Source organism: Daphnia carinata, chromosome 8, assembly GCF_022539665.2.
Source record: "Daphnia carinata strain CSIRO-1 chromosome 8, CSIRO_AGI_Dcar_HiC_V3, whole genome shotgun sequence".
Taxonomy (NCBI): Eukaryota; Metazoa; Arthropoda; class Branchiopoda; order Diplostraca; family Daphniidae; genus Daphnia; species Daphnia carinata.
In genome coordinates this window covers 6,864,524-6,874,946 of record NC_081338.1, presented here as the reverse complement: position 1 = coordinate 6,874,946, position 10,423 = coordinate 6,864,524, and the positions used below count along the sequence as shown (strand labels likewise).

Genomic DNA, 10,423 nt, shown 5'->3' with positions numbered 1-10,423 from the left:
TGATATAGTCATTAAAATAAAAGATCACATGGCCATTCAAGCATATTTAATAAGGCTTTCGGGATGTAACATTTTTTGCCCCAATCCCATCGAGTTTCACTCAGGGATCCAATCCCAATTGCAAATCGACTTATCCAACCAAATGATTGATTCAGAAGTTCCCCCGGTTTTGACAACCCTGTTCAAATCGGCATGCGAATAATTGTTTAAGGTTCCAGACAATAATAAGTCGTGTAATAAAACTTCCCTGTTTTTTTTTACAATACAGTTGACACGAAACATGGTTGACGGCGTGGAAGGGAAAAAAATTAACACATACCCGAAGAAAAGGGTGTGGGAGGGAGTTATCGAGAAAAAAACGCGCGAACACAAAAAAAAACCCGGAATGAAATGTGAAAAGATTCCCATACTTTTTAGCAACGCTATAGCGAAAAAAGGTGGGATAGTCCCAATTAGGGATCATATAAGAAATATAGAATTCTGTTTAACGACAAGCAAATCACAGCATGAACCAATTCAACACACAAGGCACTTCTATATCCAACTTTCCTTTTCTCGTGCAAGGGATGGGGGGAGGGGCTTAAAAAGGCTAGTATTTTTTGTTCTCTATTTTCAACATTCAAATTTTGATATTTAAAAAATCTCTTAAAAATGAAAATGACGATTGAAATTTTTTCCAACGGATAAACGTACGGCTTTTTCGCCATAGCGAAATATGTATGTGTAGAAGTCGTTATAAGTTTTTCTTTCCTCCTCATTCTTTAACTTTCTACTTTTCTTTTTAGAAATCTGCATTACTAAGACTTCTGTTCATTTTGCGCCCCAATAACAATCGTCTTGTCGTGCAAGCGTCGTTCTTTTGGAGTTTGGGCATTTTTGGGGCTGGCACCTCTTCAAGAGAAAACCTTGATAGAGGCATTAAACTTTGAATATGACGAGCAGCTTCTGCGAATACAATTTCGAATATTAATATTTAATCGTAATTTCAAATGTTGACAATAAAATGACATGCCTTGAAGTTTCTCGGAAAGCTGACGATTCTTTAGCCGTTCCGCATTCAGTTCCCGGCTGAGTTGATCCTTAGACTTGGCACCATTGGGGCCTAAAACAGGGTGCTGTGTCAACACTTGAGTCGACGGCCTCATCGTCGGGTCGGGGTGAATCATCAACTCCAAAAGATTGTGTAGCTCCATAGAATATCGGCCATTGTAAGGCAAACGACCTTGGCGAATCGCATGCCACTCGTCACCATTCTTGGGTAATGGAGCGCCACCAGCCATCTAATAAAAGCGTACAAAGAAATAATAAATAAACAAATAAGGATATACTCGGGTAACTGATTTACCTCGTAGATTGTGAGGCCAAGAGAAAAGATGTCCGCTTTGGTCAGATGCTCGTAACTTTCTTGCAAAATTTCAACGGGTAAATATCGGCAATCGCCTTCTTCGACGATAGGCTGGACAACCGACGTCACGTGGCCCAAATCGCCGATTTTATAAGTCACTGAACCGTAATCGTCATCAAGTTCGTCAAAACCATCGTCGCTGTCGTGATGAACCGAGCAATCGTCACTACCCTCTCGGCAGATAAAAATGTTACCCGGCTTAATATCCATATGAGCCAACTGCTTTGAGTGGATGTAATGCAATCCTTCTGCAATCTAATAAATAGCAGGACGTTAAAAATGGAACATATAATTACGTCATTCTTGCAGATCGTAACTAACCTGCAACAACGTGGATTTTAACTGTGGTTCATTGACTGTGACATTGTTTAGCTGATTGGTACGTATCAACTCTTCCAAAGTACCAGAATTGCAGAATTCGTTCTGAATGATCATATGACCATTCTCAGCCCAGGCCGAATAATAGCGAACAACATGCGGGTGTTGGCCTAGGACTGCGTGAGCCCATACTTCGTTAAGAGCAGACCGCCTAAAAAAAAATAGAAAAGCAAACCAAGGTTAGTAATCACATGTATGCCTGAAACGAGTTCCTCTTCAGACTTACTCATTGGGGGATCCAGCTACTGGCATCAAACTCTTTTTAACAGCATAGGTACATCCATCGAGCCTGTTAAGGCATTTGTGCACTGACCCGAATTCTCCTTTACCGATCAAGCAAATCTCGTGGAATTCCTGTTTTTTTTTTTTAAGTAAAAAAGAAGGTTAGATCCTATAGTTCAATATCACAAAAAAAAAAAAAAAAACACAAAGAGGGTTGCATGTCCATATCCCTTCGCGCATTATATTGTACCTTATGGTATCTGGGGACACTGGTTTGATGCAGAGCAATCCTTTTCGGGGGCATCTCCTCGTCTGATTCATCGCTTGCTTCATGGACCTCTTCGTCAAAGGAATTCACTAACGACCTGTCATAGCAAACAGATTATTAAATACATTCTTTTTCTTCCAACCCTATTTTTTTCCCGCTTGCATTCGAGAGAATAGAATAATTGAAAGGGAGGCTTATTTTCCACCCTTTCTACACTAATACAAAAGGCTTAAAAAAAATACCGGGAACAATTCCCTATTGTCATCACCATAAGCATATCGTGTTGCACAAAATTGACCACTTTCCCCTCTTAACCTGCCCCCCTCAAATCAAGGCTTGGCGTTTTGCTTTAGATTTCTTTTAAATATGCACAAAAAGGGGAGAAAAATCGATCGCAATGCATAACGAGAGAAATCAACCTTGCAAAATGTTATGCGTCCTTGACTGATTGGGAGAAATGGAAAGGTTCACCTACATGTATATATTACGGATTCTATGAAATTCAGGGAAACCGGATTCGTTTCTTTTACTTTCAGACTTTGCACAACAGGAAAATTCAAACTAGCGCTTACGGGCTATCACAATAATTACTGAACTACTGATAAACCGGTTGGGGCATATGAGTCATCCCACGAACGCATCACCATATATTGCTAACGCTATCTGTTACTATACAAGGGCTTCTATATGTGCAACATGTTACAGATATTCCATCAAATATTGCCATCAAAACAAATAAAACTCATTCACAGTTAAAAATAGTTATTAGAGCTTCACAAAGAGAGAAAATAACATACCCATTGAGACTTCGCTTAGATCTGGTTCTCTTTTTGCTAGTCAATAGCATTCCAGTTGGTGTAAATGGATTAACATTAGCGGCAGGTGGAGTATTCACGTTATCTTTTTTGTCTAGTAGGAAAAATATGTAATAAGATATAATAAACAAAAAAGTCAAAGATATTAGGATATAGAATATCGTGGAAGTGTCCAATGCATACCAGATGATTTTGTAGAACTCATGGTGAATAATGTCCTCATTCTGTTTCGGGGTGCAGGTGTAGCTAAAACTGGAGTTACAATGGCAGAACTATTTTCAAGGAGTGTCTTGGGAGTTGCTGGGGAATCAAACAACCTCAGAGCTCGAACACCACTATATGGAGGTGACATTGGTTCTCGAGCTCTGGAACGAATAAACCTTGGCTTTCTAGGACTGGTTATCCGAATGGTCATTCCAAGGCCTTCATCACTTCCAGATGAATCTAGACGGTCCGACGACGAGTTACTTGAAGTTCGGTTGGTACCCGTGGATGCTTCATGCAAATCTTCTTCGTCACTCAATGGGAATTCCAGCCGCTGTGCGATGCGGCAATTGTTCTCTTCCATTTCGATATCGCGATCCATAATAACGCTTTGAACAAGCAAACTTTTAAATGACACAATGCAATATAGTTTGTTTTCACTTCTTTAAACTAAATAAGTTAAAGTTCTAATGGACAAATTGTCAGAAGATACAACGAGACTGTTCGACTTGATCTGAACACTGGTCCGACAGTTGTGTGGAGCTTTCAAAAATGACCACGTTGTTTTGGCTTTTATCCAACTGTCATGGCGGCTGTGGTGGGAGTGCTGGCGGCGATGCTGAAAAAATTCACCCGCCAAAAACGGACTGCGTCACAATATGGCCGCAGCGCGCATCAAATTCAAATTCCCCCAACGTCCCCCTATGAACAGAACAGCAGTTATAAGTTTCATATCTGACTATCTATTCGGTTAATAAAAAAAAAATTTCAAATTAACGCATCGCTTTTACTTTGTTTTACTGATATGAATTGTTAAGTGTAACAAAGATTTTAATATATTGAAATTCAACAATTTTATTTTAGGGTTTAATAAATTGTTTTATTATCTGATACCGTAAACATCCAGGTTACCCACTGGAATAAAAGGTGTTAATATTAGGAGTAGTGTTAAATAATATCATATATTTGTACTGAAGCAAATTTGAATCGAGATGTGTTATAAACGGAATTAATAAAATTAATTATACTGTATGTGTGGACTAACGGTTGAACAACCTTGAGAGTTTAAAGGGGTTCTATGCAACAAGGACAACGCACCTTGCTTCTAGAAAAGATTTAACGATTGTGATCCATCGAGGGTGACAGACATTTTTACGGTTTACCTGAGGTGTACGAAAGAAGTAAACAAACTTCATATAGTAGCAGGTTTGGGGAAGAACTCGTTCTAACAAAGAAACAAGGGTTATGGCGAGAAAAGGGTAGTATTATGTGTGAGCAAAACCGTTGACCTAGTTGAACTACCTTGTTATGCCTGATGGATTAGTTAATCGAGCCTATTCAAGTGGACGATCATTCACACACACACCAAGAGACCTAATTGCAGAAGGAACATTATTCTTCCACTTTTAAACATTACCAGTAATCCATATTGGTTTTTTATCGCTTCATACGTGCAAGTGAACTATGGAAACAGTCCTTCCATGACCGTATAATCCATCGCTCACTAAAAAAGCCTAACTGTTTCGTATACCTGTGTGAACAGTTGGGGTTGTCGTGTGGTATTATACGGTTTCGCAAATAACATTTAAAGGTTTTCAAACACGAATCGCAAAGGCCAAAGGGGTAGTCGTACGTTTTCGTTCACCCTTTCAGCCCTTTTTTCGCGTGCTTTCCCCCAGTTTTCATCCAACGGCTATTTCCACTTGAATTGACTTCAGTTCACAACAACATTTTTTTCACGGCCATCATTTTGGTACTTTTTGTACAGTTGCCGTTTTCTTTTCCTTTGCAATTGAAAACTAACAAAATGGCTGGAAAAGTTCACACACAAAAGCCGTCAACAATCCTACATGCTAAACACTATTGTCTCGCCATTTCTCTAAAGCACCATTTTGCACTTTGGACGCACAAGCACAACTGAGTGACTGACAACACGTGCTTCGTCAACAATCTCTATTCAACTTTGAAACCTTACCGGTTATTTTTAACTGAGAAAAACGTTATGGTTGTCTTTTAGCCTTGAAATATCAAATAACCTTGGCTGTGCAGCAGTGCGTCTAAAACAATAACTGTTTTTTAAATACAATATTCTGCTAAAACTCTCCTTTTTTTTATTTAACTTTGTGTTCTTTTAGTACTTACATGGCAATTACGCAATGAGACCAAAACAACAGACACTTACTACCGACATCTTTTGAGAGGTCTGCTAGTACGAAGTTTTCGTCTTCTAGCACTCTTCCAAGCGTGATCAATGCGTGATCATTACATGATGACCGCTAAATTCTCCTGCCCACAAAATTAGAATATACCAATACTGTTTACCATAACTACCAAAAATTTATTTCTGCTACCCTTCATTATATCTTTTCTTTACTATTTTGTTGCATAGAAAAGCGTCAGTCGGTGGCATGGAGAATGGATTAGTGCAGCTGCATGAAAGATATGAACACAGTTGCTATGCATTTTAATTTTGTTTCGGGGAGTATCATCATGAAACTTATGGCATCAGAGATAAGATTATATTTATGTATGCCACATCAAAAGTTGGTCTGGTGACTGGGCACTAGAAATGTTTCTCAACCTAACCTTGTGCACGTCAATCTAAAGAAGAAGATGAAATACCGAAGTACTAGGTCGTCAAACGGTAACGTCGATCTTCAATCGTTTGAAGATGTTCTATTCTCACCAGGTAGAGGTTTCTCCAAATCATTTAAAAAAAACATTCTTGAAATCAACAATTGTCTTTATGCAAAGTCATTGGACATATTTTTTTTCTATTTTTAAGGTTATGCCAAAGATGGAGGTCTTTATGTATGTGACTATATTCCACAAATAACAAAAGATCAACTTAATTCTTGGAAAAACCTCAAATACCCTGATGTTGCGAAAAAAATCCTTAGACTGTTTACCTCAGAAGATGAGCTAACAGAAAATGAAATTGAAGGTGATTCTAAATTATTTTTTAAGGGTTTTTGTGCATGACATATAACACTTTTATAATACAGGAGTTGTTACCTCAGCTTTTGAAGATTTTGAATTTCCTGACAAGGTCATACACCTTGAAAAGTTAGATGACAGTATGTACATTGCCGAACTGTTTCATGGGCCAACTCTGGCATTTAAAGATTTGTCTTTAGCTGTGCTTGCAAAGCTTTTAGAAATCTTCCTGAAAAAAAGGGTAAACTTCCATCAGAACACATAACACACACTAAAACTTAAACAGCAAACTGATTAGGGCAAGGAAAAACGTGTTACAATTCTGGTAGGGACATCTGGTGACACCGGTCCCGCTGCAGCTCACAGTGTCGCCAATCTTGATAGGGTCAACCTAGTCCTTCTGTATCCGTTGAATCGGGTATCAAAAATTCAAGAACTTCAAATGCTGACTGTGAAAGCTTTAAACGTACATATTTGTTCTGGTAACAAAAGAAACCTAAATAAATATTAATCTGGATTTCCATTTTTTTTCTGCCATTGTTTAAGTCGAGGGAAATTCAGATCAGTTGGACGAACCCATCAAAGAATGTTTTCAAGATGAAAACTTCTCAGCGGCGCACAGTCTGGGCTCTTTCAACAGCATACAATGGGGCCGAATTCTCCTTCAAGCTGCTCACTATGTTTACATATACCTCCAGTGCTGTCCCAACATTGGTGATAAGATATGTATCGTAGTACCAACTGGAGCGGCAGGGAATTTGGCTGGTAGAATTAGTTTCTTTTTACCCCTTTTCTTTTCCCCTAAAAAACTATAAAAAAAAGTATTTAACAATACCTTACCAAATTTCATTTTTTTTCTTAGCTGGATTCCTTGCACATGAAATGGGCTTTCCTATCAAGCTTGTCGCTTCAGTGAATTCTAATGATATTTTGGCACGTTCGTTTCAAAAAGGAGATTACAGTCCATCGTCCACTGTAGCTGCATCTTTAGCACCAGCTATGGATATTCAGGTAACCAGCGATCTTGCTGTTGTTTTATGGGGAAATTTATCCTTGTTATTTAAATTAGGCTCCTTACAACATTGAGCGGGTATTGTACTTTGCAACTCATGGTGATTCCATGGCGGTGAAAAATATTATGCAAGATTTTGAGCAAAGTGGGAAAGTCAAACTTTCAACAGACATGCTTTCTGCCATACACGAAGTCATTGCTGCCACGGTATCAGTAAGTGATACAGACATTGTGCAAGCTATGCAACTCTGTTACAGCCAATACAACTATGTTGTTTGTCCTCACACTGCAACAGCAGTTTCCTATTGCTTCAATGTAAAACACCAGTAAGTTTTCCTTTTTGTTTTTTGCTTTCTTCTCGTACCTTGATGCGGTTAATGAGCTCCTTCCGGTCTATTTCATTATTTTTCAGCGAAAAACAGGTACTCGTTTGTCTTGCCACAGCTTCCCCAGCGAAATTCCCAGAGGCCTGTGAAGCGGCAGGATTGGGCCTGTCAACACACCACAGAGTGAACAGGTTAAAACTAGAAACTGAAATTTCCTTGCCCCGGCACACCTTCCTACGAGGACAAGATTGGACAAGCCAATTAAAAAGCATCATCCTTACGATATAAAGCTATTGTATACCAACATACAAAAGGTTAATACTTGCCAAAGATTAATTTTGTGTGTCATTAAACGGGTGGTGGAAACCCATGCAAATGTAGCACTGTTTCGTGCCTAAGGACAATACATGTTCTGAACACTGCGATGATGATGATACCCACATTGCGAACGCCAGTATTAATTCGCTGAAAATTGTTGATCAGCTATTAATTCCTCGAGAAACCATGCTCTCCCCCAGTTTGAATCACTTAATATGAAATGTATTTTTTTGTTTTTGTTTTGGGAATTCCCAAAAACAGGCGATTCGGTACACAGGCGGAGAAGGGTACCTCCCAAGAGATCAGCCTCACATTATTGCAGCCAATGGTGGAAAAGGATTCTGCTTGCTGATTACCAACTTGTTATGGCTATTGGAAATATATCCCTTAATTTTGTTCTCAAAGATGAGGTTCGCGATGATGCCTACATCACAAAAATACAAACATTTAATTGTCTAGAAATATAAAATTATTAAAATTTGAATAATTTTCACACATTGTGTCTCGTCCAAGTCGATGTCTTCTACTCCCATGAACCTTAAAGCCTCCAAATAGGCTTCAATTGGGATCTGATGAGTTTTCATCAGCAACGTTCTAACATTGCAAATGGAAATAAAATGTCATCTTCCTTATGTTTACAATTTCAGAACTAGCTTACACTTTTTTGAATAAGTTTCTGTAGGTTGTGACCTTTAATTTTTCAAGAATTAGATATACACCACAGCGGATAAAGAATGCGTCATGTTGAAGAAGCGCATCGTTAAGTCTCCGGAGATTTCCCTCTCTCACAGACTGAACTACTTCACTGAACTGAAGGAGGTCATACTTCCTCAGTAAATGGGGTGTTGGAAGGTGCCCCTGTTAATTTAGAAGCACAATTTTAGACGTTATCTTCGCTCCGAAGTTATGTAAACCAGAATTTAAAATCGTACCAACAGCATTTTGACGGGAATAAGGTAGATTAAAATTAATCGTTTGTTATTGCGGCATTCCTTATGGCACCGCTCAAACGCGTAGGTTAAGAATTTTTCAGCTAGATGTAAAAAATAAGACAGAATTTAGAAATTCATATTTCTCACAATGGATCGGTGTGCTCACCGCTTTTGAAATCACTTTCAAATATGGCCTTCCTTCCAACGTAATATCGATAAGTGACTTGTTGGCTAAGCGAAAAGTGGTCCTTGAACTGAGATGCATCAATTGCTCGGATAAGTGCCTTGCATAGATGCAATTTGTTTATTCTGAAGTAGATTTTAAACAATTGGTTGACTAAATACAGCATTCCCCAGCGCTTCGTGTCTTCATCAGAAGAACGACTGTAATTGAAGAAATATTAGCATCATTGTGTTGGGAAATGCAACAAACTGTAATGACTCACTTATCTGCAGCACACACTCTAAAAAGTCCCATAAGACATTCCGCAGCTTTTTCAAGTGTCTGTCCGGGTTTATCTGCCCCTTTTTTAGTCAACTCTTTGTCTGCTTTGATGGCAAACATACGTAAATCTAAACTTATTGCATACATTATAAACAGTGCCCAATTGTCTTCTTTCTGTGTTTGGAACAGCTTTGTAAAAGCCTGTACCAGAGCACTTTGTTCTGAATACGCTTCTAAGTATTTTTGCTGATTAACACAGTTTAAACACCTAATCAACAATGTTAACATTTAACATAATATATAAATTAAGAAAGGATCAACTGTAACCTGAGGTGCAGAATAACAAGCTCATCGAGGGGGGATTCTACAAGTCGTTCAACAGACTTCTCAAATCCTTCAGCTGTAAGTTTTGCGCTCATGACATGAGGGTGATTGAATGACAGAAGTTCCTATGGTTGGTTATATTATGAATGAATATTCAACTGCAAAACTTAAATTGCATAACACTTTTAAATAAATTTCCTTACCGAAACTTCTGTTCCACTTCTAGATTCCCACGAGGATTGTATCTGAAAGCATAAATGTTTAAAGATATTAGCTTGAAAGTCATACAAAAAACAAAGACTAAACGTTAGTGAAGCGATTTTACCTCGCGTAAATACTGATTTATATTCATGGTAGCCATTTTAGAACGCTTTATTTTTTTATTTCTTTCCAACCCTTAGATATCAGACATTTGTTGCAAGAAAACGCTACAAAAAAATTAAAATCGAAACTTTAGGGAAAAACTTTTATCGCGAAACGCGAACGCTTTCGAATTTCTTAGAGATTTTCGTCTGCTATATCTCGAGTCATCTAGTGGTCAACACTACATAATCATTGGTAAGTTACGTAAAATTCACGATAGTTGTTCTTGTGCGTTACGATTGGCAGCATAAGTAAACGTAAAGTAAACCAAAAATGATTTTAAATGAGCGGCGGACGTGGCATGACATAAATTTACAGAATATACACGCAAGTTACTGGGATAATTATTTACAACAATTGACAAAGGATAAAGTGCATTTCGTATACAACGAAAATGTAAGCATTCAAAATAAAAGTACGAAGTTTGGTCGAAATTCCAATGATACAAAAAGGCATTGTATGGGGTTTTAAGTG

The 10,423-nt window shown here is 38.2% G+C and overlaps 3 protein-coding genes across 3 annotated transcripts; 1 reads left to right on the top strand and 2 right to left on the bottom strand.

Moving 5' to 3' along the window:
- Positions 1-212: 212 nt before the first annotated feature.
- LOC130700205 (wee1-like protein kinase) lies at positions 213-3,973 on the bottom strand. The gene is made up of 8 exons (XM_057522243.2): positions 3,272-3,973; positions 3,071-3,182; positions 2,256-2,370; positions 2,010-2,137; positions 1,727-1,934; positions 1,346-1,660; positions 1,013-1,280; positions 213-945 (listed from the first exon to the last, which is right to left on the bottom strand). The coding sequence occupies exons 1-8, from the start codon at positions 3,672-3,674 to the stop codon at positions 782-784; spliced, it is 1,713 nt and encodes a 570-aa protein (XP_057378226.1). The 5' UTR covers positions 3,675-3,973; the 3' UTR covers positions 213-781.
- Positions 3,974-5,776: 1,803 nt separating this feature from the next.
- Positions 5,777-7,989, top strand: LOC130700181 (threonine synthase-like 2). Its single transcript, XM_057522199.2, has 8 exons — positions 5,777-5,981; positions 6,078-6,236; positions 6,298-6,470; positions 6,528-6,711; positions 6,776-6,994; positions 7,092-7,240; positions 7,299-7,567; positions 7,654-7,989. Exons 1-8 carry the CDS (start codon positions 5,906-5,908, stop codon positions 7,853-7,855), a joined length of 1,431 nt encoding a protein of 476 aa, XP_057378182.1. The 5' UTR covers positions 5,777-5,905; the 3' UTR covers positions 7,856-7,989.
- A 103-nt stretch (positions 7,990-8,092) lies between these two features.
- LOC130700188 (PCI domain-containing protein 2-like) lies at positions 8,093-10,069 on the bottom strand. The gene is made up of 9 exons (XM_057522207.2): positions 9,912-10,069; positions 9,790-9,831; positions 9,590-9,711; positions 9,264-9,530; positions 8,984-9,201; positions 8,818-8,918; positions 8,544-8,743; positions 8,382-8,479; positions 8,093-8,309 (listed from the first exon to the last, which is right to left on the bottom strand). Exons 1-9 carry the CDS (start codon positions 9,945-9,947, stop codon positions 8,194-8,196), a joined length of 1,200 nt encoding a protein of 399 aa, XP_057378190.1. The 5' UTR covers positions 9,948-10,069; the 3' UTR covers positions 8,093-8,193.
- Between the last annotated feature and the right edge of the window lie 354 nt (positions 10,070-10,423).

Coding starts and splice junctions, on each gene's coding strand:
- LOC130700205 (XM_057522243.2), bottom strand. CDS start 3,674: ATGGATCGCGATATCGAAATGGAAGAGAACAATTGCCGCATCGCACAG. Junction 3,183..3,271: donor GAGTTCTACAAAATCATCTG/GTATGCATTGGA, acceptor TTTTCCTACTAG/ACAAAAAAGATAACGTGAAT. Junction 1,661..1,726: donor TAAAATCCACGTTGTTGCAG/GTTAGTTACGAT, acceptor GCTATTTATTAG/ATTGCAGAAGGATTGCATTA.
- LOC130700181 (XM_057522199.2), top strand. CDS start 5,906: ATGAAATACCGAAGTACTAGGTCGTCAAACGGTAACGTCGATCTTCAA. Junction 5,982..6,077: donor AGATGTTCTATTCTCACCAG/GTAGAGGTTTCT, acceptor TCTATTTTTAAG/GTTATGCCAAAGATGGAGGT. Junction 7,568..7,653: donor TGCTTCAATGTAAAACACCA/GTAAGTTTTCCT, acceptor ATTATTTTTCAG/CGAAAAACAGGTACTCGTTT.
- LOC130700188 (XM_057522207.2), bottom strand. CDS start 9,947: ATGGCTACCATGAATATAAATCAGTATTTACGCGAG. Junction 8,480..8,543: donor AGAAACTTATTCAAAAAAGT/GTAAGCTAGTTC, acceptor TTGCAATGTTAG/AACGTTGCTGATGAAAACTC. Junction 8,310..8,381: donor CGACTTGGACGAGACACAAT/GTGTGAAAATTA, acceptor TTTGTGATGTAG/GCATCATCGCGAACCTCATC.